We start from the raw sequence: 26,995 nt of genomic DNA, 5'->3' as shown, positions 1-26,995 counted from the left end.
TACACATACAGCTTGCATTGGATATTTTCTGGCCCTGGTAACAATAAGTATATTAGTCAGGCTCTATTACTCTTCTTATCAATTAAAAACATATTTTTTTTCAAAAACAGAATTGTCAAAAATAATGTTCCTTAAAGAAAAATGAAATCAAATATAATTGTAAAGTTTTGTCTTAATCAAATAGATTCAATATAACACATTTCAAGTCAAACAGTGAAGTGATCAGAGCTGGCCCCATGTACACTGAATGTACATACATGTACTGTTCTAACACACAGCTGTGACTTCTCTGTTTCTGTCTCAGATCCAGAATGCAGACGACGTGCTGATCTCACCACTCGAGAGGTTTCGTAAGGAGCAGATTGGAGCTGTTAAGGTATATCTCAGTAGATAATGAACACAAATCAACTGAACCTTTTACCTTCTTTTCCTCTGCTCTGCTGGAGCAAGTAAGTCAGGTTCAGTCCATGAAGCACTTTGTGTAAATTAGTTACATAACTCTGTGGGTGGTGATCAAGAAGATTTCCCTGCTCTGCCGTGGTCTCAGTGGATCTCTCTGTGAGCGGTCAGAGAATTCGGTTTGCTCAGCTAAACGATGGATGACAGTCCAGTGTCAGTAACAGGGTCATGGGAACGGACGCTAAGAGGGAAGACAGGGAGCGGGTCACACACAGACAGATAGCTGAACTCAGTGTAAACACAAATGAGTCCAGTGTCTGGTTTCAGCCGCTGTCTCCAGTCTTATAACTCAATTTATCACTTTTCTCCTTCTTCTCTCTCTCAGGGAAAAAAACCCCCAGAATATATAGCTGCTTCCTACAAAAGGCAAGGATTTAAAAAAAAAAAGTAATATAACTAGTCAGAGCTGTGAAACCTTACCCTCAGTTAGCCCACAGCTCAGCTCGCAGAATGTCACAGGAGTGTGTGAACCGTGCACACGCACACTGATGTTGTGCAACAAGTAAAGTGAGGCTTTTCTTGGGAAGTTTGGAGTTGCAGATGTTTTGGAAAATATCTGTTGTCCTAATTTATTTGGCAGTGTCTCTTAGTTTAGATTATTAACGATTCCTCTTCAGTGAGTCATAGAGCTTTCTGAACTGCTTCGCTCATCTTAAAAAACCTCTGGCCTTTGTTTGGTAAATATAAGATAGAGGTATCCAGACCTTGTTCATGTAAATATCTGCAAATTCAAACTATGTATGTTTATCACCAGCATATTAACAATGTAATTGCAAGTGTGTAAGCATTTCTGCTGCACCTTTAAATACTGTAGCATGGGCTTTAGTCTTTTTAGTGGTCCAGGTGTTAGCCAAGCGAGTGTTACAGACATCCATGAAACAGTTTGTATTTCCCTCATATAAATTCAGAGGAAACATTGCAATTCGAAATAATGATGGAATGCATGAAACTTTAACATATTTCCAAATTGAAGTAAAAGGAATCCCCCCTAAAACAAACTGAAAATGAACACACTTCAGTTGTCAATTAACATATTTACATTACTTGCAGCAAATCACTGCAACTTAAATTACAGAAGGACAAAAACTTGTTGCAGTGTTTTGACGTTACGCTCACCTAAGAGATCTTATTATTCTAAGGTTCCTGTATTCAAGTATTAATGTCATACCACATATTTACTTCCAATATCAAGATGGCCGCTGCATTTGAGAAGTTCAAAAAGTAAAAATATGTAAATGTAAAAAAGTATCATAAATGACCCAGGTATAAAAACGTTTCATTACCGATGAACAATACTGAAAAAGTGAGATATATTCAAGTAGGGTAAGTGTGACACTGTCTTCTGTGTTAATTTGTGTTCTTCATAAATCTGTCTTCCTCAGGAGGGAAAGAAACAGTTTCACAAGGAGACAGAAAGATACTACTCTGTCCTGGAGAAACACCTCAGCCTGTCCTCGAAAAAGAAGGAGTCGCAGCTCCTCGAGGTAAACTTGATTTCTAAACGGGCTCACCCAGTTCGTCCTACTGTTCATGTGTGAGGTAATGTAAAGCTCTTCACATGAGTTTTTTTTTGTTTTTTTTTCTTGATTTTCTTGTTGCAGGCGGATTCTCAGATGAGTAAAGACAGGCAAGTTTTTTATGATGCATCGCTGCAGTATGTGTTCAAGATCCAAGAGGTGCAAGAGAGAAAGAAGTTTGAGTTTGTTGAGCCGGTGAGTTCACATGCACATATTGACTTTATACTGTTTTGTTTGCCTTTGGGAACAACCAAACTGTATAAGTGAATGTGAGGCCGGGGATACACACTTCAGTTGAGTGCAGAAGGTTTTGTTTGCATTTTTTGCCTTTGTTGAGTTTTCGTGTCACTTCTTCAGATGTATCTAAGCTGTTGGGTCGTCACAGCTCTCAGGAAGGAAAAACTGTCCACAATAAACAATGTTTCATCACAGGAAAATATGCCAGACAAGTCTGTTTTGTAAACATCGAGTCATGAGCATGTGTCTGTGTAAACAGGCCAGATCAGGAAAAAGCAGCTAGGTCAGGGTTTAAAAAACACACACTATTTGGCCGGCGATAAAACTGTTTTAGATATCAGTAAAAGCCATTTCCTGTTGATGTAGAAGCACTTCCTGTACAGAGATCTCTTCCACCAAACACAGAGGAAAACTCTTTGTTGTAAGGTAAACAAAGGGAGCAGACCGTACAACAGGCCGAGTTTTTCTCTTCTCCTTTATAGACTTAACAGATGATTGACAATCATTCTCTTGTAATCCTCTCTTCATACTCAACACACCCAAGCTCCCAGCTAACATTTTCCTGTGGATTTTCCCCTCTGCTCTTTAGTTATTGGCCTTCCTGCAGGGTTTGTTTACGTTCTACCACGAGGGCTACGAGCTGGCCAATGAGTTTGATCCCTACAAGCAGCAGCTGCAGTTCAACCTGCAGAATGTAAGCCTTGCCTTTCAAACCTCCCAAATGTTTATCATGTTTGTAGTATTTGTAAGTATTTTTAAGGAGTTCTACCTGCCCCCTAAGCCACTTAGAAAATGCTGTGGAAATTAATGCTACTGACAACACCTGATACTCTGAACATGTTCAAACATAATTTAAAGTACTTTCAGCCAAAAAAGAAAAACGCATCAGAAGCTCAATATGCAGCCTTACATTGTTCGCTGTAAGTCCTTGACAATTTGTCCTTTCCTTTCCTTGAAGGTAAAATGCTGTGTAGGGTAAAAAGAGTTCGAACTGCATTTTTTAATGTTACACATAGATATGTATTTCTCCTTTTAATGTTGTTTTCTCTGCCTGTTTTTGTTGATAAGGCTCGCAATAACTTTGAAAGTACGCGTGCCGAGGTTGAGAGGCTGATGAAGAGGATCCGCTCTGCAGAGGAAGACTTCAAAGCCCCCAGTTCCTTTACCATGGAGGGATATCTGTACCTACAGGAGAAACGTGAGCTCTGCTCCAAACGTTAGAATGATCCAATCGTATATTATTTAAAGTGTACATACATGAAATGTATGTTTACTTATTATAGGCCCATTGGGCAGCGTGTGGACCAGATACTACTGCACTTATGAAAAAGGCTCCAAGATGTTCAGCATAAGCAACACAGAGGCCAGACCGGCCAGCAGACAGGTGAGCTGGCAGAACAGATAATAAAACATGTTTTCCAAAGTTTTTATGTGCTCTACCTGCCTCGACCAGAGTTACATTTCTAAGTCCAACCTGTGGCCAGTTAAGTGCAGAAAGCTCTCATCTGTTAACAGAACGGTGTGGTTAACGTCACACCTGAGGTGTTCAGGCTGCGCTCATGCGTCAGAAGGAAGAGGGATTCCATTGACAAACGTTTCTGCTTTGACATCGAGGTGGTGGAGAGGTATGATCGAAAAGTTGACCAGATGGTTGCGTGGTGATAGCATGTTATATTCTGTGGGCTCGATCATTTTGCATTGAGCTCAGTTAATAGAGCCTCTCCTTCTCTGCAGACATGGTGTCATCACCCTGCAAGCGCTCTCTGAGGCCAACAGGCGGCTATGGATGGAGGCGATGGATGGAAAAGAGCCGGTACGAAAATATATCATTTTTTTAAGAATAAAAAAAACAAAAACAAAAATGTACCTTCAACGTGAACACAGGAAAGCAATGATAGCCAATATGCGCATGCTGAATAGCTGTATATTATAAAGCACATACCACATCAAAATGATTGTGATTGAAAGGTCATATTCTCAGACTAACATGAAGATGTTGTCCTTTTTGTTTCAGATTTACACTCTTCCTTCTTTGCTTAGTAAAAAGGAGGAGAGTGAGTGTCCTGCTTTTCTTTTTTTATTGTGATTATTTTTTTTGGGAGTATCTTTCTCTTAACATCTTTTAATGTCAGAAATGAATCAACGATAACGTCTCTTTTACAGCTTTTCTCAATGAGGCAGGCCTCAACTTTGTGAAGAAATGCATTGAGCTGGTTGAAACAAGAGGTATTAGTTTGGATTAAAATGTTAAAACAAGATAAACACAGTCTGATGATTATTGTTGTGTACGTTGTTTATCTAGTACATTAATACGTCTGAATTTGTGTCAAGGCATTACCATGCTGGGACTTTACCGGACGGAGGGAGTGAACTCCAAAGTGCAGCGGTTGATGACCAGCGTGTTCGGTATGATCATACCCTAATTTCCTCTGTTGGATGTTTTTCTTTGAGGGGAAGCTTAACTGAAGCACACACAATAGAGGGTGTATTTCAAAAATGAGTCAGTGGAGATAATTGATTTTTGATTAACTCTCCCGTAGCATCCACAGCTCCTGCTGACACGCAGCTGGACGCGGACGCCTGGGACAACAAGACCATCACCAGCGGCCTCAAGAATTATTTCAGGTAGCATTCAGCACAAAGCGCTCTTTGTTTTTACGCTATAACACTTCTTGTGGCTCATGCAGTAATGCATCACATGTCCCTGCAGGTGTCTAGCAGAGCCACTTCTGACCTACAGACTGCATAAAGAATTCATCAAGGCTGCTAGTAAGATCCCTCCCTCCCTTTTTAAACCAAAGAACACACAGAGAGTATGAAAGACGTATTGATGGTGATTTTAAGTGCGCGCCATGTCGCCTTCTTACCACTGAGACTTATCCCATCCTACTGGACTCTTGTTCTCCAATAGAGTATGATGACCAGAAGTACAGAGTGAGAGCTATACATGCTCTTGTGCACAAACTACCTGAAAAAAACAGAGCCCTGTTGGATCTCTTAACATGCCACCTCTTCAAGTAAGTGTGCAAAAACACCACGGGGCTTTTAGAGCATCTTATTCACCTGATATGTTGTTGTTGTTGTTGTTTTTTAAAGCTGTAGAGGTGTATTTCTATATTTTTGAAAATGCTCTTTTCTATTTGCTGTGTGAATCTGGAACCTGATGACACAAACACGTTGACCAGGAGTCATACACGTTTTCTTGTTTCTTCTTTAATTAGCAGGGTTCAATTCCTTCAAAATGTTTTACAGATTAGTCAAACGTCTTATTTCTTATGTCTTGAATGATATTAAACTCAAATGTGTGTGTGTGTGTGTGTGTTTGTGTGCTCGCACGCAGGGTATCCTCCCACAGTGACCAGAACCTGATGACTGTGTCCAACCTTGGAATGATCTTTGGTCCCACGCTGATGAGGTCACAGGAAGAGACGGTAGCGGCGATGATGAACATCAAGTTTCAGAACATTGTGGTGGAGCTTATCATTGAAAACCATCACAAGGTAGTTCTTGTAAATATGAAACATAAAACACACACTCATACACACATCTGACAGAGTATGTTGGTGTGTTCATGTCAGATCTTTGGTGAGGCTCCGGACCTGTCGTTGCCGTTACCTCCGGCTCCATCCTCTCGCTCAGCTCCTCGGAGGAACAAGGCCATCTGTCTGTCTTCTGGAAAGAGGAAGGCCCGCCTCTACCCTCCTACTCTCTGCCTGGCAGACAACGACAGTGAGTCTCTCTGCGCTGCCTGTAGCTCAACGCTCTTAAATGTCCTCATGTTTACACTGAGAGCTCTTTAATACATGTTGCAGCACATGTCAAAGGACGTGTTCACTTTTGAGATAGAATTTGAGGTACAAAGAAATCTGATGACAAGAGTCAAGAGTTTAGGGTGATGGGAATATGATTCATCTTTCAGTTATTTGATCAAAACAAGTTAAAAACCACAGTGGACACGTTGAAGTTCATCCTTTAAGTTTATGGAATTCTGCTCAAACTTCAGTCAAAAGATTGATTTATACCAAAGTGTTTCTGCATGAATTTATACCATAAAATCAATCCAGAAATGTTTAAAGACTTAATGTCTCAATAAAGTGTATTTTGGAGAAACATTCTTGTGTCTGGGCTGACACAATAGTTAAATTAATCTGCAATTTCTGATTACTGATCTGATTTTCAATCTGCCTCTTCACCATTTGATTTACTTTTATTTCTCCTTCCAGGTGACACATTCAGCAGCAGCCCCAGCACGACTCCGATGGGCAGCCAGGAGTCTCTGTCCTCACATTCTTCTGAAAAAAATGGACTGTCTCAGACATCCCCTCCTTCCTCTCCTGCTGCCGAGCCCGGCTCGACCACCAAAGCTCAGCTGTCTCCTCCTGCGGCGTCCTCCTTCTCTTCATCCAGCATCTCTTCAAATGGGAAAAATCAGGAGCAGAAGTCCAACGGTGCTGCCTCCCCTCGCCTCACGCCTTCCTCTTCCTGGACCTCCTCCCAGCTCACTCCTGCCCAGCAGACTTCCTCTTTGTCCTCCTCCTTGTCCTCTTTACTCTCTGAAGACCGGACTCTGTCTGTCAAAGGAAACTCGACAGCCTCCTTATCATCTATAAAAGAATCAAGAACTCCCTCCATAGCCTCCTTGTCCGGCCAGCCCTCCTCTGTTGAGCGAGCCTCCTCTCTCAGGGAGGGTCAACCCATGCAGAGAGTGTCGTCTGTTTCCTCTCTGAAGAGCATTCAGTCTGTGGATCAAAAAAACACCTCCTCCATTGTTAAAGAAACTAAAGTGACAGACTCTACCTCTCCTTCACGCCAACACAGAAAACCTTACAGGACAGCCTCTTCTTCCTCTTCCTCCTCCTCTTCATTATTTCCCTACCGGCTTTCAACATCTTCCTCTCTCACCTCCCTACACATCTCTGAGGGTTCGTACATCTGTACCTGATGAAGTGTGTTGATAAGTTCAGATCGCGTCCATGTTTGTTTCTCATTTCTTGTTCTCTGTCGACTCACAGATTATAAAAGCTGTTACGGATCAGTACAGAGTCTCATGTCACTGGAGCCACGAGATGCAACACAAACACGAAGAATCTCACATGTTCGCTGTGGCTCTGATCTGACCGGGAAACACTCTGCAGCCACCACAGCCAGCAACGGGTACCAGAGGCCGGCGTCAGTGTGAGTGTCTGTGACCTTTATCAATGATCTTAGATCATTAATAGGCCTTTAATGGGACACAACTTTGAGTGTTACGTCCCAGGGAAATCAAATGGAAACATCTTGTTCCATAGAATCACAAGAGAGCAGTGTGACTGTTCTCCTGGCTGCCACGTGAGACACTAACACTTTTTCATTGAAGGTTTATTTTTGGGATTTTCATGTCTTTATTTAAGAGATAGGACAGTGTATAGAGACGCAAATCAGGGAGAGGGAGGGTGGTTGGGTTTGAACCTGGATCTCCTGATTTGAGGACTACAGCATGGGGTACACACTCTAACCACTCGGCTAATGGTGCCTCGACACTAACAGTTTTAATACCCCCTGTTTCATTTACATTTATAAATATAACCGTTTTTTTAATGCATAATAGAAGCAAATGACTCATCTCTGAAAACTGCTGGTTGACAAAACTTGTTTATCTTTACTTTAATCTAGATTTTCTCAATCAGAGCGACAAGTGAAAATGATCTTAAAAAATTAATTTAGATCAGATCTGATGTTTTTGTGTTACAGGTTATCAGCCAGACTGGCACAGCGTGAGAGCTCAGTCTTCTCCTCAGCGTTAGACATTTGTTCCACAGGACGGTATGTTTACCACAACTTGTTTGGATGTTAGCACTTAGTCACTACTTCACATGGAGGACAACATATGCTTTAGAAAAAAGGAAATCCATCTTCATTTGTTTTCTCAATAACCTTTCCTTTTCTTTAGGGACGCAAAAGCTCTTTATTCCTGCGAGGCAGAGCACAGCCATGAACTCAGTTTTCCGCAGGGGGCGCTATTGTCAAATGGTGAGAAAAACACCAGTTCCATGAGAACCCTTATCTGAATAGCAATTGTCATGTTTTTTTTTAAAATGAAGTTGATCAGATTTGACTTTCAATGGGGTTTTTTTTAAAGAATTGATAACACCTTCATAGCAATGTGACATAGAGGTTGATCGACCATGTCAAAAGAAATCCATGGTGAAAGATTATTTAGATGAACACACTTTCAATATGATATATTAAAATAACTAGTGTATATAGAACATGTATAATATTTGTGAAAACTGAAATGAAGGACACTTTGGTTTTGCTGATGTTCATGAAGGAACTGTAGTGTTGTCTGTGAATCTGAGGTGTTATAATAACTATCATTTGATTTGTGTGTGTAAAGCTCTTTGTGTTGTTTTACAGTTAGCTTTGAAGTTGCTGTTAAATGTCCACGTATAAAGTAGATGCATGTTTTTTGTAAAATGGTTTTATTATATGAAGGTCTTTGTCTTGACTTGCTGATTATGTTTTTGTCCGTAGTGTACCCGTCTGTGGAACCGGGTTGGCTTCAGGCGACGTACAACGGCAGAACAGGCCTCGTACCTGAAAACTACATCTCATACATGTGATGTCATCAACCCACCACTGAGTAACGACGAGATGTAGATTAGACTTTAGGACTGTCCAGTACATCGTTCAGTCATTCTCTGTGCTGCTGATCGAAGATAATATATTTACCATGTAACTGTGACTATTATCACTGAATCACTGGGGCTACATATGAATGGTGTATTTCCATCGGACTACTTTGTGTGACCACGATGTGTTATTAACCTGCTCAGAAAACAATAACTGTTCAGATACACGCTTGTTTTAATGGTCATGATCAGCATTAATGCAGTCTATTAAAATCAGTAATTTTTGTGTTTGTAAATAATCATGTTAAGCTTAAATGTCTTCACCTCTGTGCCTTGAACAGTATGAACTGATTCTCTATGACTGAATCCTGCCTCAACATTTCTTTTCAGTTTTCATGCTGTCTAAATAAACTGTCTTTGAAAACAAATGTTTTTGTAAGAAGATTCTGTTGCTGTTTTTTGTTCTTTTGTCATAAATCAATTTTTTATCAGAACAGCGCGACAAATGTTATCTGAAGACACTTTACAAAATGAGCAGGTCTAAACTGAACTCTTCAGACAAAGAGTCCAAATGAACTCACTATGAGCACTGACGTTAGATGTTAAACCTCAATCCTTTATTCACATTTTTTTCTTTCATATCAGTGTTTTGTAACTATCATACTGTATCTACAACAGGCACTTTGAAGTATTTGATCTCTATACAGTTTTATGTACACGTCAGGTCAGCTGGTGGTGCTACTCTACAGGTGTGCTGATCTCTCCCAGTCTCTTCAGCAGTCCATCCAGTGTCTCCATGTTCTGGGATTTCTCCTCCAACAACTCATACCGCAGACTGGAGATGTCCTGCTTGATCTCCTTCAGCTCTCCTTAAGAGGAACACGGTCAACATTTTTTTAAGCTTGAGAGTTATGATTCAAACACGTTGAATTCAGCTCTGTCGACCTCACCTTCAGTGATCTCGTCACTCTCTTTGTCTGCTTGGGCTTTAATGATGTAACGCTTTATCAATCGCTTCATGATTTTCTGCAGATATATTTTCAGAAAGTTAAGATTTCATTTTCCAAATGCTGAAGTCTAGTTTTATCCTAAGAAGTAATTGGATAACTTATTACATTTTAATGAAAGTTGCCTACAAACACTTACCTGATATCTGGTTGGACTGGTAGAAGTACTAAATCCTGAGTTTTTGCTTTCCCCGAGCTGCAAAATGAAGCTGAAGTTAACTTGACTGAACATCATCAGGACTGTCACAGGTTAAACTTGTGTTCAGGTCTGAAGTGGAGCCTGTGTTGCAACAAGAAAACCACTGGGAGGTGCTCTGACTCTGCCTTTAAAGTTTGAGTATGAAGCACAAAGTGTGTGTGAGAGAACTTGTAAGCTGCATGTGAGTCCACATTGAGTGCTACCTGTTTGAGCTGTGTCTCAGCTTTCTGCTCAGCATGTCTTGTTACAAAGTGCAGAAGCAGTGATTTGATGGCTGTGGCCAGTCCCAGCATAGATTTTGGACTGGGGACCAGGTTAAAGGGCACAGGTAATGTCCTACCCTCCTCGAAGTAAGAAAACCAAAGTTTAGCCCGAGCAAACTTCCACTCGACGTCAGCATCATCCTGAAGAGAAAAGAATACGAGAGGAGAAAACGAAGGAAACAAAAGTGATGAAGAGTGAAGAGAAAATCAAAACACGAGCTGAAAACTAGCTGTAGCATTAAACACAGCCAATCAAACTAAACAGAAAAGATTTAAACATTGTAAAATGGTTTCATTTGCTTTGTGATCGAGAGTTTAAAAATTGATGCTAATTATGGCATGAAGCTGGAGACAGAAGCCTCTGATGCTGACTAATTACTCCACTGTTATCTTGTTATTCTAATCCACACACATAAAAAGCACAACGTATTAGACAAGCTGAGGTTTTACAGGGGGCTGTGTGCCTAACTGGGCTCATGCAGTGAACTTTTCTGGTTACCAGACAACACTTCAGGATTGTGCTCAGGATCAGGTCACTATTTTTATTTAAAATAAAGGAGAAGAAGGGAGAAGAATCGGGTTCACTGGTCTTATTGCCAAGCTAAGAAAATCAGCTCATCTGTACAGTAAATGTCAAGTTTTGCACATTTGAAGGAAGGAAATGAAATGTTGAAAGCATATATATTAGTTTTTTTATGGTTTAAATAGGGCATATATTACAGTTAAATAGCATTCATACTAACAGATCAGAAATAAAGACAATGCTGTGTGATTGTTGCTTCATGCAGGACGTGAGGGATACAACTTTTTTGTCCCCTTATCAGAAGAAAAGAGAGACAAAAGGGCCCTCCATGTTGCAAACATGCACAAAAGACTTGAACTTGAGTCTTGGCAGTGAATGTTTTGTCAGGCGTCCTAAGTTATGAGCCTGTATCTGAAGCACGATGACTTTTGATGACAAACCTCAATCTCCTGAAACGAGCTGTTGATCATGGCGATGAGCATGTTGAGCAGCACTATCACCATGGTAACGTTATAAACTCCATAAAGCACGTAACCGATGTTCTCAATAAATTTGTGGCCGTTATTGATCACCACAGACCTGACCTCAGACAGTCCAAATATAGCCCAGAACAGCGTCTTGAAGCTCTCCTCCAGGCTGGACAGATGCACAGAGAGGAAAAAGACAGGAAGAGGTATTTTCAATCTTAAACAACCCATTAATCTTCAGATTTTAAAGATTCTCTGGGAGAAAAACAACAGAGGACAATAAATGTTTCTTTTCTTTATTGATTTTTAAGCTTTTTAGCAACTATTGATTTTCCTTTTTTTTTCTTATAGAAAAGTCAAACTGGCCAAAGATGGATTATGAATTATTTCAAATCTTTGTTAATTATGAAGGGCTTTGTATGTATCATTTAACATTTCCATCTTAGAGGTAGAACCCCTTTGTGGTCTTTAGGTGATTGTTAGGTGTCATAATCGTATCGAATAATGAGAAAACCCTCACCTAAACATAAACATTCAATTACTAAATGTTAGTTTTCCACCTTGAATCCCAAGGAAGGGGAATTAATACTTCTTTTTTGCAAACAATAACGTACCTGGACCAGTCTTTGTAGGTGAATTTGATCCAAATCTACCAATTTCAATTATTATGAGCATTTAAAAACATGTATTTTAATATGAATTATTAAAACATCTTAATTGTCATTTTTATGTTCTCAATGTTTTAGCTTTTACAAATACAGCTTGTGAGTGTAGCCATTCTTTAGCATTTTGTCTCAAATCAAGTTAAGCAAAAATAAATAAATAAAGGCCATGGCTGGATTCATTTTTAAACTAATCCCCAAATGTAAACACAAAAATCTACTCTCTTCTGAATATTAGAAAATCCTCAAGTCCCTGAAAGAAGGGTTTATCGCTGAGCATTTCTTTATACAAAGTGTTTTAATTCAAATCTATCAGAAGACATGAAACCCCAAAATATGAACTATAAAGTGCGAGTGTGTAGAGTCAGTGTCTCACGTGGTGAAGGCATCATTCTGCTTCTCCCCCAGGTAATAAGAGTACAGGTTGAACATGCCGATCATGAACGCCAGAAACACCAGGATGAAGATAACCATGAACTTGAAGATATCCTTGACCGTTCTGCCAAGAGAGATCTGCAGCGGACCGAAGCTCTCGTTGGCAGGGAGGATGTAAGCAATACGAGAGAAGCTGAGCACCACGGCGATGGCGTACAGGCCCTCAGACACCAGCTGAGGATCTGACGGCAACCATTTCACACGAGCTTCAAAAAAGAGAGCGAGAATCAGTCAGAAAAGATCTTGTTTAACAACTACTTTTTAAAAGGGAAATCTTTCAAAGAAGGCAGCAGGTAATAACAGTAACCGTACTACAAGTGGTAAACATTAATCTCATAGTCATTTCATGTTGACCTTTTCCTTTCAGTTATCCTGCAGAGGCTTCCATATGGTCTATTTATCCTCAAAGAATCAGACAGATTCCTGCTGTTTGGCAACTATCAGCCTGACCAAAGCCAACAAACGTCCTCTCAGCTGCAGCGCACCGCCTAACTCACAGCAACTGTTTATACATGGAGTAAATGTTTTTTAAACACTTCTTATTTAGAGTGTGTCGATGTGTGAGGCTGCGTACGTGTGATTCTGTGCTCACCCAGCGTGAAGTAGTGTATGTCAGCAGGCAGTGTGACATTTATCAGTGTTGTGTAGTGTGTGCGCACATAGGTCTGGGCGATATGAGCGCGTCTCAGGGTGGAGAAGCGGCAGCTGAAGGAGGCGAGGAAGATAGCCAGCATCCCAAAGTCCAGAAAATTCCACGGCTCGAGCAGGTACTCGCCTGGCCCCTGACTCCAGATCTCCTTTACCTCAGCCCAGATCATGCCTGTAACAGAACCGGTCCAAAGATGTCACAAACAGGCTGACTTGAGTTCAAATGAGAATGTTCGATGCTTACCCATGATCCACGCAATGATGAGGATCTCCATCCCTGTGAAAGGGGTGGTTGTCGTGCGGAAGAGCAGCAGGGGGTCATTGTGGGGTCCTTCTGGGTGATCATGGTGGGTCATGTTTGGTAACAATGTGGTGCCTGCAAAACGGTCTGCAGCATTCAGGATGAGGAGACCGAGAAAGATGGTGAAGGAAGAGGCATGGGCCACAAACTTCATGAAGGGGCTTCGCATCACCTTCCCCACCTATGAGAGGGATACAACACCATGAGATGATGAGAGAAACCATCCTGCAGAGAGTTCAATGTATATCTGGAAGTCATGTAAATCATAAATGTTACCTACTCTGCTGCATGGAGCAATCCAGTAAGCCAGAGACAGTCCAGGCAGTCCTATAGCCACCGCCAGCACCACCAGCATTTTGATGGCCGTGGTTTGTTGTCTCAGGCCGGGCAGATTCTCGTACCAGATACTTAGCAGCTGTTGCTGGCAGTTTGGATGAGCCACAAACTGAAAGGCACCGAAATTACAGAGAAAGAAAGAGGTAAATAAAGCACTTTAAGATTTACCTATTTGGTATCGCTATACATTTGTTGCATCCTAAACCCCCCACAATGGAGGAGTGGGTGGATATATTTAATAAAATGTATATTATGGGAAGGGAACAGCTTGTTACTTAGACTTCAAATGAAGAAGCTAAAAAAAAATGTGACGACTCAGCTGTCACACAGAATCGACTCAGAGTCACACAGAATCTTTTTTGTGCGTTTCTGGTTTGATGTGGTTTGGATTTGACGATGAAATCCATCTGTGTACTCACCTTTTTCAGTTCATACTTGATGGCTAACTTCAGTCGCGTTAAAGAGGGGCGACCTGTTATGTCATAGCAGTCCTCAGAGTCAGTTTCCCCGTTCAGAATTGCCTCCACTTCCTCAGTGCTGCGACACAGATCAAGCAGGCCCACCACGTAGTCCTTACATTGGCTGGACAGACAGCAGTAATCGTGCTACAAACACAGAGAGGAAAAATGTTCATCAGTGGGTGAAACCTGAAATATGTGCTGCAGGTATTACCGATGCAGTGACAAATATATTTGAATCATTTCTAGAGACAACAGCATGACCAACTTATCAGACTGCGACCCAAAAGTAAACTTTTTTTTTTTTATAACACTCATGTAAGATAGATATTTTGACTCATTTGGGCTCTTGTCCTGTTTGATTAACATAAATATTTGTTTCCAATTAAAATTGACAGAATTAATGGAAGCCAATTCTGGCAAGTTTGAACAAAAACAATTACTTTAGGGAGACATTAAAAGCACTAAATACTGAGAATATTAGACAATAGATATACTAGCATGATATGAGAATAATGTGCAATGAGCGATAAATTCCTTCAGTTTTATCATAAAGATATGAAGTACAAAAAATAACGAGCTCTTCTGACCTACCGTATAGCTCACTGTTTCTACTTTTGTTCAAAAAAGGGATGAATTCCTGCATATAGCTTTTGTTTTCTCAATCATTAATTGGCACCAATTAATTTGGAGGGTAGTTGATATCTAGCTTGAGCTTCCTGTGGCTGCATCAAAATGTGCAAGCATGGCTTTTCTCCCTCCATCCATGAGGTCAAATGTAATAATAATGCTGAGTGAGAGAGCACAGATTGTTTACATGAAGTTAAAAATATAATTAATCCTTCCACGAGGGCTGCATACTTAGTATTGTTTAGCAGTGCATTCGCATTGTCTCACTGATTTTATAAATGATGAGTGTAGTATACAGTCCTTCTGTAAGTGTATAATAATTATAGTTGTTAAATATGTGTCTACCATCAATGTCAACAGTGACTCTAAGATCTAGCACTCCATCTGTTTCTGCTTCCTCTTTAAAGTCTAATAAAATGTTCTTGTGTTTACTGCCAGCTTTTACAGGTGACTGGTTGGCAGCAGCATGGCTATTATACTTCTTGTGTATTTGATGATAGGTTGGTTTTAAATACTTGTGTACAGCAGCACTGACTGTAAGTGACCTGAGATTACAGCAAGAAGAAACATCTGGATCCTACTGTAATATCTTTACCTTAAATTCCTTCTCAATATTTGCCAACATCGCCAGTTCGTTGCTGAGCTCCAAAGCAGCCAGAACTGGGTCTTCATTGGACAGGCAGAGGTAAGCAGGATTGGCGAGTCCTCTGTAGGCATTGATCCTGGATCGAGAGTGGCTGAAGGAGTCAAACTGCTGCTGGTAGTTACAAGAGTCACACCCGCAGAAGTAATCATGAGGAGGATCGATACGAGCACCTTTACTGAGCAGAGTATGAACTATCTCGTACTCCTGGCAGTGCGCTGCAAGGATCACTGGAGTTACATCATGAGAGAACCTGTTTGGATGAACATCAACACACAAGAGACTGTAAACAATTTAGACATGTTTCTTGAATATTTACAGCTATTTACTTTTCCTGAAGTCAACCCTCTCCCTATGAGAATAAACATAATTATGGGATACCTCAAATACAAAATATGAACAACCATCCACAAGAGACAACCCACGCGGGATATGTGTCAGTCAGCATTTGAATTATATATACAAACACAATCCTGGCATATGTATGGGGAAAGAGACGGCAACTAAATACATTGTCTCACACCATGGCTTCAGTAAGTTGTAAGGCCTCGTTTTATTTTCATCTCAGTTAGCGAATATGTTTTTGCCTCTGCCTGTCGAATGTCTCACCTAGTTCCATCCTCATCATAAGCGTAGAAGTCATCCAACATCTCTGCTTGAGCAGGGCTCGCTGTCAGACGATTGGCATCTCTAAATGCAGGGTGGCACAACAAGGCCTCTGTGATACGAACATAACCTTTACCTGCAATGCACACATAACCACACAGTTACACACACACACATGTTGGTGTGGTTTAGTTCTTGGTTCTTTTGTTAGATGTAATTGAAACTATATGACTCCACAAGCTAGAAGAGTGACAGCTCTGAAGCTAAATGTTACTAAAATGTAACCGGAAGTGACTCAAAACTAAAGATTAATGTACTGTTTATTTGGTTGAAAAATCCCTTAATGCCTGAAAAAAAAATTGTTCATTTAGATGAGGTGTTTTTGGAGTAGAAGTTCCTACTTGGTAGGCTAGTCCAGGTCTTTTAAAGAACTTTTAACTATGTTGAAAAATTACACGATATTTAAAAGTTATTTTTCGTTCAGTTTCCCACATAGTAAAATCTGAGACAACTTGCTTTCTTTAAGGAGAAAACAGAAGTAGAAAGTCCTTTTTAGGGAGGCCTTTTTCAAGTAAATGCTGGGAAGGTTGGCTCACAATTGTGTCAAAGAAGCCTACAAATAATCCAAGAAAGCTGTTCGTTTTCATTTGTTAGTTTGACTGTAAGCAAGACTTTGCATTCACTTAATCTTTTTGGCTACATTTGTGTATATTAGCATTAATTGTGCCAGTATTATTTGCACAAGAGTATTTTACTGTTTCTTTTCATAATGTTCTTTCATACAGTAAGTAGGCATAAACAATTTATTTAGGCTAATAAACGACGCAAAGTCACGTATGTGTCTTAATCTCTTGAAATAAAAGGTAGTTTAAATGCTGTATTACTTTTCTGCCATGTGAGATTAACATTTACTTTCATTTATAGGCCATGAGCCTACTAACCACACAAATTGCACACATCTTACTGATGGCTAACAGGAGGGCGTCTCCCACTCTGGCCAGATCCGCCCTCCCCAGCAGCAGCTCCGTCACCTCCAGATGTTCGTTGGCCACAGCCAGCTGCAATACATTCTGGCCCATGTAGTCCACGGCGTTGACATTCAAGTTGGGCACGTGGAGCAGCATGCGCCGTACCTCTGGTATGTTACCGTATTCAGCAGCCTCCAGGAAACGTTGCTCAACCTCTGTCAGGCTGACAGAGGGAGCAGAGAACATGTAGGCAGGACCCCGGAGGGCCTGGCGTCGTTTAACAGCGCTGAGAGGAGCCAGGAGCTGTCTCTCCAAGCTGCTGTGCCTGCCAGACATTTAGGGGATATAAACACCACAGTAGGCTATAAAATGTCTACATGGTTATTATATAAACACACTAAAAGGGATTTGCAAAGCACATTCTGGTTACTTATTCACCCTTCACAATTCTATATCACTTTATAGGCTTTTTATCAGCCAATGATTTCATCGTTAATTGCACTAAAATGTACTTAACCAACATTTTTTACCATCTTAAAGTTCTGTGGAGTCCAGTAATGAAACATGTTTAAATTATTGTTTGTGTCGTTAAGTGACCTGAAGAAACAACAAGGCCATCAGTGAATGGATTTACTATTTGTTTACAGTAATTTAAACACTTGTTACTTTTAGGGTGGGGTCACAATGTCTGCCAAGATGATTTAGAGCACACTGCATAAACAGCCTTTTCACATATACCACAGTGATTGTTTACATTGAGTGACAAGTTGAAAGAAAGCATACTTTTTTGTGTTTCAAAACTATATTTCCAAATATAAATTCAGCCTACAACACAAAATCAGGAAAGACTGATTTGAACCACTTTGTCCACAGGAGGAGCCAAAATCGACAAATGGAAAATTCCACTCAGGAGCTTTAAAAACAATCTCAAGTGATCTTTTGCTCTCTCTTTAATTTATTGATAATATAAATATATAAATATCCGTATACTTTAAGAACGACCTGCAACATTAGCAAATTGTGTTTTAAAATGTAAAAGATGAGCGCTTGATACTGCAAATAGGAAAACAAAATTTGACACCAGTAGTTTATCACTTATCTGAAGGAAAACATTATATCAAGTAAATTACCATTGTTACATGACATTTTATTAAATTCCTCTGACATTTACTGATGTAAATTCCCATCATACTTTTTTTAATTACACATTTGTTTTACAATGTTTCATTTAACTATAAAATATGAAGAGAGAAGAGAGAAGTATTCAAACATTTATTCTAAAGCTATAACTTATATAACTATCGTGCTGTTTAAAAATAGAAACACATAATGCTGCCACTCAGGAGGGATGTGACAGAGGGACTTACCCGAGACATCTTCCAGTGAAACCGCTCTCCTCTCTGAAGTCATCGTACATCAGCAGGTTATCCCGACTCCGAGCTCTGGGGCTGTTGTTGTAGCCCACAGGTCGGCTGTTGTGATAAACCGCTGGCGGTCTGTGGTTCATCCCAGAGGTGTAGTCAAGGGTCTGCTCTGGCTCCATATGAAGGAGTAATCAACTGTCTGTGGCATGCCCTGGTGTCCCTTTTCTTGCCCACCCCCCTGGTCCTTCACTGTCCTTGAGAAAGAATGCATCCTTCTGGGTCCCACTACACTTTTATTTACACAACTCTTTGAACTTAACAGACATTGCAGGGCAGCTCAGTGTTATGACTGAACACACTAACGTTATGGGGATACATGGAGCTTTTTACCTCGATTGTTTCAGCTGAATATTCCTGTGATAAAGTCTGCGTTTGTTTAAAGAATACAGGGTGATTTGGAAAAAAAACTAACAAAAGAGATTTTCTCAAAATTTTGCCATCAGTTTTTTTTATGATCTGGCTGTAAAATGCTATTTAAAACCACAGTGTTTACAGAACATGTTGAGTTTTGTCTGTGTGTGTGTGTGTGTGTGTGTGTGTGTGTGTGTGTGTGTGTGTGTGTGTGCTTGCTTGCACGAGTTACTGATGGCTGATGAACAGCAGATGAGATTCCTCAGGGTTTAAATTCCCAGTAGACTTTGCTTCCTGTGTGCTCACTCTGTTTCCTTCAAGTGTGGGAAAATGACAACCCCCACTGCATACAGACACAATCACACCCACACACACCCACACCCACGCACACCCACACACACACACGCACACCCCCACACACACACCCCCACACACACACCCACACACACCCACGCACACACACTTACAGACACAGAAAAACTTGTGCATAATGCATAGATTTAAGCAAACAGGTATCTCCTCAACAGCAGGTTAAAGGTGTTTTGAACCCTGTGTAACTTTTCAGGTTTAAATGGATGCACACACACACCCACACACACACACACACACACACACACACACACACACACACACACACACACACACACACACACACACACACACACAACTGCTTTACTTTATGCCCTTTTCTGATGATCTAAGGTGTTCATCTTCATTTTCCACTGTTATAATTGTTAACTGATTTAGTAAACTATGCCTCTCTGTTTTAGGGCTGTTTTTGATCCAACATGTCCCATATCATCAAACGACTCTGTCAGCATTTAAAATGTGATAAAGTGGGGCCTCTTGATGTACGTATGTTGCAGTGGAAATTGCCTTTTAAGGTCCTGATTGCTGAAGATTAGGCACTTTGGACGTTATATGACGTAACAGTGTTACATTTTACGAGGAGGATGGCAGGGTGAAAGAGGGTAAACTCTGACAAATGTCACTAGTGTTGGTTTTTTGTTGCGACTTCCTCTTCAGAACAGAACAGACCCAAGATCAAGATGTAAACACGATTAGCACAAACATACACAATCAGAGTAGGCAAGAAACTGATTAGTCTTTTTATGTGTACATGTGTGTTAGTGTGTGTTTGTGGAAATAGATTCACTTACTGTGTCAATATACACATACCAGACCACACAAAGAGCCTGAGCTCCTTCAGCGTTATCAGCAGGATCATTAGCAATTAAACACACACACACACACACACACACACACACACACACACACACACACACACACACACACACACACACAATATTTAAACTGTTTTACTCTTGCTGATCTATATGTGCGTCTGTGCAGAAACAGAAATATTGGAGAGGGACATTATCTATAAATTCATTTCCCACTCCTATTCATACTTTAAATATAAATTCATTTAACTGAAATTTTGGGATAATAAAATTAAAATGTTATTCTTCCTTTATTTCTTTTGCTTGTAATGGATGTGTATGTCAGCCACTGATATTTTCTAAACTGCACAATTTATGTCTACATAATATTCAACAAAGTCCACTAGTTACCATGTTCATGTGTTTGTTTCTGCTTGTTGTGTTACCATTCAGCTTTTTTGGCCTGAGGAAGTTCTTGTAGAGCAAAACCGCCTTTAAATTAAAATTTTAATTTGGACTTTTCTTATTATATGACACTGGTAAAGTACTGACTTATGTTTTCGAGACAGGACAGGGACATTTAAAAAATCTGAGAAAAGAGACAGAATACTTCCAAAACAGAAAATAATATTAGGAATATATTCACAATATTACTGTTATTAAACTTTATTTGCTGAGTCTTCATTGAGAACAGAATTTTCATAAACTTTGTCGTGTCATAATTAGTGGTATTGTTCCTCCTTTAAAATAACAATATTGTAAATTTCCTTCTGAGATTGAAAACTACTACTGATCCACTTGTTGTTCATGTAAAGAAAGATTCGCAGTGCCTCCTACTGGACGGGTTTGGTATCTCTTTCAAATAAGAGCGTCACTTTCATCAGCTGCTGGAAGGTATAGCACCTGTCCAGATTTTTCTGAGTTTCTGAGTTTGAAAACATTGAGTATGATTTTAGCTGGTTATTATTTTGCCACAGCCTCACAAAAGCCAGATCAATTTCATATATTGGATGTTAAAATGTTGACACACTTTAAGCAACAAAAAAAATGTTCATAATCGAAATAAATAGGCTAGAATTAAAAATGCTACTGTGAAGCATTTATAAGCAATATGCAGTTAGGGATATATGTAAATCACTATATGGTCCTTGTAGTTATTTTACTGATATGTTGCTCTAGAATGCATTTTTAGCACATATATTTATTGTCACTTTTGAAGCATACTTGAGAAAAATTGATAGAGCTAAAACAATAAAAACCAAAGTTCCTTTAATTCTGTTCAAACTTTATGTTGTACAAATATGCAGTGACACATGTACAAAATGTGCTTTTGTCTATTCTCCTTCTGCTTATTCTTCTCAACTTTCTCCTGTCTTTCAGTTATTGGTTGCCATCCTCCTGATCTTCATAGTAACAGATTTAATAGTATGAGGGATCCCGTTCTGTCTCCAGGTGTCCCACAGGATGTGCGTTTTTTGCCCCAGGTTCTGCTCTGCATCTTCAGGAGAGCCGTTCAGGTTTGCCAGGCCACACTGGTTAAACCACCATCCTGTGTTGTTTTGTATAGTGCTGCAGCTCTCCACTGTGCGGTTGTCAATGGAGCAAAAAGGGTTACAGCCGTCATTGTCCACATCGGAGGCACTAAATGGAGCCGTGTCCTGGTTGTGCTCCTGCTCGTAGCCACGAAACGCATCACCTGTATAGAAACACACAAACAAGAGGCTCACAGTGCAAACAAAATAACATCTGTAGCTTAGGGTGACTTCTTGTGTCTTACCTGCGCTGCCTGCATATCTGCCCAGATGTATACTGAAGAATTGGGTTTCACTGTCCACATGGAAATCATCATATGACGCATAAGAGGTAATGTCATCACTGGAGACCAGAGCGATGTGAAGCTGGAACCGAGTCTCTTTCTGGTTTACTAAATGGAATACCTTCTTCAGACCCAACCAGTGTTCTCCTACAAACAAACATAACAAGAGAGAGAGAGAGTGCAGTTACTAAAAGACATGACAAAAACAAAAAGTCAGCGCCCAACATTAATGGAATTTTTCCAGCCTTGTGTTGAAATTCTCTCCACAAAATTGAAAGATAATAATGAGATGTGTAGCACACAACTGTTTGAAGTACTATTGGCAATGTGGGGCAGGAACAGGTGTTTAGTGCATACACTTCTACAACCAAGGTTGAAAACTATCACTGTCTAAAGTAACTTCCTGTAACCTGCAAGATTTCCAAAGCCATCGGAATAATCAGCCCAGGGACGTTTGAAGTCAGTCAATCCATCTGTCCTGCGTTGCATCACCGTCCATCCACCTCCCATGTAATCCATCTCACAGAAAACCTGCAGCACATGTTGTGTTATAAGTTGTGATTGAAAGTTAAGTAACAGGCAGGAAAAATCATTAAAGTACCTCAAATGAGGAGTCTGTGTTCTCTGGGTGGACGATGTATATACCGCTGGGGATCTTTGGGACGACTGACATGAGACTGTCCTTGATATCACTGCAGTCCCTTCCTGGTCAAAGCAGAAAATTAACGCTCACTAAAGTAACTTCTGTTAATGAATGTGTATCAGGAGTCCAATAATTTATCTGTCTGTCAACAGTACAGTGACTGTAATCACATTGTGCAGCCTTATATTTAGGCTATTCAGAGAGGTAAACCATTGGCCATATCAACAGCATTTGAGAAGGATCAAAATAAAACCAGTCTTCCTTGACAAAATGTGCACTGCGCTACTCACACTTTACACTTAAATATCTGTGTCCCAAACAGAAATATATGGCTCAAGGAGTATAACAAAGCAATTGTAATTAACAGGATGACACTCTAATTATGAAGAAAAGAAAGAAAATTGTTATGAAGTTATTGATAAAAATGCATTAACTTGTGATATCAACTATCACTGTACATTTTTTTCAGTGAATGTATGATCTTAACTTTGTTTAGTTTTACAACATGATGTTTATTTTGTAATTTATAGTCCCAATTGGACTTAAATGCAGAATGAAACAAGATTATGCTTTAGTGCATTGTTCCCATTGTACTGAACGTTTGCAACTGAGACAATTAAATAAGCATAGAGGTGTAGCAATGCATATCTACCCTCTAGAGACGGCCAAAATGCCAAACACAAAGCTTTTGATGTCCACAATCCAATGAGTGATGTTTTAAGAGCGATACAAAATGCAGGAAGTCTGTAAGTGTCATGCTGACGTCAAGTTATTCTTAAACTTTTAGACAGATTGTTGAGGAACAGCAGATTAAATTAAAAATCATTTTTAAAACTTATGGAAATTGTCAGTCAAGGGTATTAATGTTGTGAAATCACATGAGTTAATGTGTTAGTTACCGTGGGATTGCACAGGTTTGATAGAGTACATCTCAGTGTTGCTTCGTTGAACTTCAGAGCTGAGAGTCTGAACTTTGTTCATCAGCTCTGTTACCTGAAAAGATGACACTACTGTTCATGCAGTAAGCCATTTGAACGCTAAGTAACTTTATTAGCGCAAGTTAAGAGGAAGACTCTGCTTTACCTGACTGCTTAGGATGTCCAGGGCTCTCTGCTGCTCCTCCATCACATCCCTCATCAGCTTCCTGGTGCTACGTCCAAAAGCCAACAGAGACTGCTGTAACTGACCTGCATAACCGCATAAGCACACACGTACAATGATCAATACCTGTGAGGTCATCAACAAAGCATTTCACATAACAAATAAAGCCCAGTGCTTATCTCCAATCATTTTTTTACATTACGACATTACTTATAAACCTGGTCTTTTCTTCTGTTTATTCTAGAGCCTAACGAAAAAGTCCCCATAAGACTGATCCAATGTGGTCCCCTCAAAGGTAGAAAAACCTTTTTCAGACACACACATTTTGTAAAATAAAATATTTTTTTACCACAGATTGAATGTTTCTCATCTCGTAGCAGCTTGACAGTGATGTCACACGGGATGGAGCAAGAGTCCCACCCTTTGACTCCTCCTGTAGCTTTCTGGCTTTTGACAGGAGCATCAGAGAACTCCTCATTGATTTCTGATTGGTTCAATTGCATGATGTTTTCTGTTCCCTGACAATAAACAAAGAAATACAGTGATGGTTAAATCCTCAGGTGTAGGTCAAGAGAGAGCGAGAGAAAACCCTGACAAACCTTAGTATCAGATTTTTACCTCTGTTGGAGACATTATCAAATTAAATCACATCTGAAGGACTGAAATGTTTAATTGGCTCCAAAACTGTAATTTTCCAGGTTATTCCAATGCATTATACCATGCTTCAAAAAATGTATAAAAGAAACTTTATAACAAGTGTCGTGCAGCTGCTTCTCCTTCTTTTATTATGGTTATTTCTGGAACTAACCGAATGAGTTTTTGCTGTTCAGACAATCAAACACTATTAATTATTGCTCTCATATTGGCTATAGAATTGGTGAAATAATTTGGAGTGAAAGAATGAGAGGTTTTAATACGTGCCCCTTCTGCTGACCAAAAACAAGCCTTTAAGCGATACAAATAAAATTGTAAAGATCCCTCATGTTGGCAGACTCCGCAGCAGAACAGATTCAAGTGTCAGTCTGAGGCGGACACATCGGGCTTTAAAAAGTTCAATGACACTTGTGTTTATTGTGTGTTAGATTTCCTCTCACCTTACTCAAATTATTTGGTGAGAACTCTTGTCAGCCGAGCTTTACATCATGATCACCTCCTTTTTTTATAGCATCAAAAAAGAATTCAAAGTAAACTGCTAGAAACGCGAACAATCAGAAATAATTCAGCAGTATTAGAAGTAACTTTAGAGGGAAAAACAAAAAACATTTTACATGTGTTTTAATTGTCTTTTGACTGGTGTCCCATCTGTTTTCTTGTAGGAGGAAAGTTTATGACCTTTACTGGAAGTTAGCAATGGGAGCTCCAAAAGTCCACTTTACCTTTGGGAAGTTTTAATGTTTAAAAGAATGTTTAAAAAAGGAACACAACCCGTTTTAAAACATTATGTGCTCTCAAATAATGGCTCTGTAATAATAATTAGTATATATTTGTTAAGGTAGTCTTACTTTTACAGTCAGTACATTTAAGTACATTTAGTTAATTGTGCTTTATTGATTTGACTAGTGATAAGTTTGAGTGCAGAACATTTACTTTTTGAGTGTTATTAAATTACATTATTACTATTAAAGCCTTTAAAGACTTTTCTAAACATTTACTCTATTCCCACACATGAGCACAATAATGATGTGAATGAAATGAAACTCATGAAATAACATTCTCAATTAATCCATAATGCCAAACCTATAACCCTCAGTAATTCTCAGAGCTATTTATTTTCCATGTCATTGGAGACACGAGGCAGCTGTTTTTCTTCTACATTTAGAAACAAAATAACCCTAAAATCTCATATTTTACACACACATACAATAATGAGTTTGGGTGACAAGACAGAGGGCTGACTAAAGTTAAAAACATTTATGACATGCATGATATCATACATACTGTAGAGGAGAGCAGATGAGACAGAAGCAGGAGGAGGACAGTTGTTTTCCACATCATGTCAGTGACGTCTGACTGTGATTATTTCCTGAACTCTACTCCGTCACCAGCAGCCACTCTTTAATTTTTCCACAGAGTCTGCTTTTTTCCTTCACACGTCCATCCTTCTCATTTACCAAGTTCTAGTCTGCATCTGCTGCCACATCTCAGATGTCAAACTTCCTCCAAGCTGTAGTGCCTCCCTTTTCCACCTCCACCAGTCACCAGTCAGGGTTGTTCGACCAGTCACTCCCACTTTTCCCTGTAAAATTCCTGTGACAGCAGCCCATTTAAGAGGAGATCAAATTTGTAAATATTCAGGTGATAAAAGTCTGGATTTATTTTTAACAGGGAGCTGAATGTGCTGACTCAAGATCTGTGGTAAAGAGTGATTACCTTCTCCCTAAGTGTTTCTGTTACAAGCCACAGTTTTTAGCGGTTTCTATCTGCCACCAGCATTAGAAACAGATGTGGAAAAGGAAGTGAGAAGGTTGGTTTTAATAAAGGATAACTTTCTCTCTGCTTGTGTCTTTGCCTGGAAGCTGCAGCTTAAAGCAGGGTGCCTCTTGTCCTCCCACCAAATTGAACCCCTCTCCTCTCTTTGTTGACCACTATAACTAAAACCAGCCTCCCACAAGGTCAGACCAATTACTCCACATCAAGTGGTGAGGAAAGTGAAAAGTGATAAAAGGGCAGCAGCCGATTCCCGTTAGGATCCGGCTGGAGCCGGTTGACCCATCGCTTCCCTGGAAAAAAAATAAATTGCTGTGAGATCCAGAGAAAAGATTTGCTGTTGTTCTTAACCTGTGTGAGTTTACAGCCTTGGTTGGTCAGGCAAAGGAATGTGAAAGGCCTGGTGCCACAGCCTCGGGGCCCCAACATCTGCCCCATGTTACAGAGCCCACTCTTGTGAAGTAGTTGACGCATTTGAATGACATGTTGTATCTACCAGGTGAGATCATGAGAACATGCAGACAGGACTGTGGGGTATCTGTTTATCATAAAGTTGTATTCTTGTGAAACTTTTTGATAGATGAGGGAAAATATTTTGGATCATTCGGCTGTAAGACCAGATCATTTATACTCTTATGCCAGATACAGATTCAGACAGAACTCAAGACACCATCTATTATGTGCTTAGACATGCACAAACTTCCCACAGTTTTGTCATCCTCGGATGAAAACCCTTGGTTTTCAGTCATAATGCATAGGTACGCTACAGATGCTTATCCCAAGCTGATTATCTATCAGGCTTTATGAGCTTTTCAAGGCAAAACTCACATTCTGATACCAAAGACATAGAAGAGAAACACACAGTAAATAGGGTTACTTATTTCTTAAGCAGACAACCCCAGGACAACCAGAGCCAAATAATCATTGATAGTAATGTTACTTCAATAAATCCAACGACAAATTATTTTAAGAATTAAATTGGACTAAATGGATCAATTGTTTATCTATATGCTGTTAATGGATGGATAAATGTTTCACTTGTTATAAAAATCTCTGATTCCACAGGGAAAGGGTGTCAGTGTCTAGACGTTAAAAAATAA

At 39.8% G+C, this 26,995-nt stretch overlaps 3 protein-coding genes across 4 annotated transcripts in view; 1 reads left to right on the top strand and 2 right to left on the bottom strand.

Moving 5' to 3' along the window:
* arhgap42a (Rho GTPase activating protein 42a) overlaps window positions 1–9,252 on the top strand; it is a gene marked incomplete at its 5' end in the record, with an annotated part of 10,371 nt that extends 1,119 nt beyond the window's left edge. Inside the window, 21 exons of the mRNA XM_079355174.1 lie at window positions 279–376; window positions 1,842–1,943; window positions 2,061–2,171; window positions 2,803–2,907; window positions 3,282–3,411; window positions 3,497–3,597; window positions 3,729–3,838; window positions 3,948–4,026; window positions 4,228–4,267; window positions 4,377–4,439; window positions 4,545–4,619; window positions 4,754–4,838; window positions 4,924–4,982; window positions 5,125–5,230; window positions 5,554–5,713; window positions 5,792–5,942; window positions 6,437–7,135; window positions 7,226–7,388; window positions 7,944–8,015; window positions 8,143–8,222; window positions 8,727–9,252. Coding sequence (XP_079211300.1) covers window positions 279–376; window positions 1,842–1,943; window positions 2,061–2,171; window positions 2,803–2,907; window positions 3,282–3,411; window positions 3,497–3,597; window positions 3,729–3,838; window positions 3,948–4,026; window positions 4,228–4,267; window positions 4,377–4,439; window positions 4,545–4,619; window positions 4,754–4,838; window positions 4,924–4,982; window positions 5,125–5,230; window positions 5,554–5,713; window positions 5,792–5,942; window positions 6,437–7,135; window positions 7,226–7,388; window positions 7,944–8,015; window positions 8,143–8,222; window positions 8,727–8,815 — 2,678 coding nt within the window. The 3' untranslated portion in view covers window positions 8,816–9,252. The remainder of the gene's footprint in view (window positions 1–278; window positions 377–1,841; window positions 1,944–2,060; window positions 2,172–2,802; window positions 2,908–3,281; window positions 3,412–3,496; window positions 3,598–3,728; window positions 3,839–3,947; window positions 4,027–4,227; window positions 4,268–4,376; window positions 4,440–4,544; window positions 4,620–4,753; window positions 4,839–4,923; window positions 4,983–5,124; window positions 5,231–5,553; window positions 5,714–5,791; window positions 5,943–6,436; window positions 7,136–7,225; window positions 7,389–7,943; window positions 8,016–8,142; window positions 8,223–8,726) is intronic.
* A 65-nt stretch (window positions 9,253–9,317) lies between these two features.
* On the bottom strand, window positions 9,318–18,540 carry trpc6a (transient receptor potential cation channel, subfamily C, member 6a). The gene is made up of 14 exons (XM_079355082.1): window positions 18,338–18,540; window positions 16,967–17,295; window positions 16,006–16,138; window positions 15,349–15,649; window positions 14,085–14,270; window positions 13,610–13,774; window positions 13,273–13,510; window positions 12,973–13,200; window positions 12,322–12,586; window positions 11,257–11,452; window positions 10,234–10,434; window positions 9,971–10,027; window positions 9,775–9,850; window positions 9,318–9,693 (listed from the first exon to the last, which is right to left on the bottom strand). The coding sequence occupies exons 1-14, from the start codon at window positions 18,511–18,513 to the stop codon at window positions 9,563–9,565; spliced, it is 2,682 nt and encodes an 893-aa protein (XP_079211208.1). The 5' UTR covers window positions 18,514–18,540; the 3' UTR covers window positions 9,318–9,562.
* A 2,375-nt stretch (window positions 18,541–20,915) lies between these two features.
* angptl5 (angiopoietin-like 5) lies at window positions 20,916–25,550 on the bottom strand. 2 transcript variants are annotated; one of them, XM_079356037.1, is made up of 8 exons: window positions 25,407–25,550; window positions 23,818–23,986; window positions 23,451–23,554; window positions 23,267–23,360; window positions 22,326–22,429; window positions 22,135–22,255; window positions 21,686–21,871; window positions 20,916–21,604 (listed from the first exon to the last, which is right to left on the bottom strand). In XM_079356037.1, the coding sequence occupies exons 1-8, from the start codon at window positions 25,461–25,463 to the stop codon at window positions 21,285–21,287; spliced, it is 1,155 nt and encodes a 384-aa protein (XP_079212163.1). In that variant the 5' UTR covers window positions 25,464–25,550; the 3' UTR covers window positions 20,916–21,284. The 2 variants fall into 2 exon arrangements, with proteins under 2 accessions (XP_079212163.1, XP_079212162.1); XM_079356036.1 differs by having other exon boundaries at window positions 20,916–21,871.
* Window positions 25,551–26,995: the final 1,445 nt, after the last annotated feature.

This window comes from Symphodus melops (assembly GCF_947650265.1).
Source record: "Symphodus melops genome assembly, chromosome: 11".
Lineage (NCBI taxonomy): Eukaryota > Metazoa > Chordata > Actinopteri > Labriformes > Labridae > Symphodus > Symphodus melops.
Note: the sequence above shows the minus strand (reverse complement) of the source record. Positions and strands in the feature narration are given on the sequence as shown.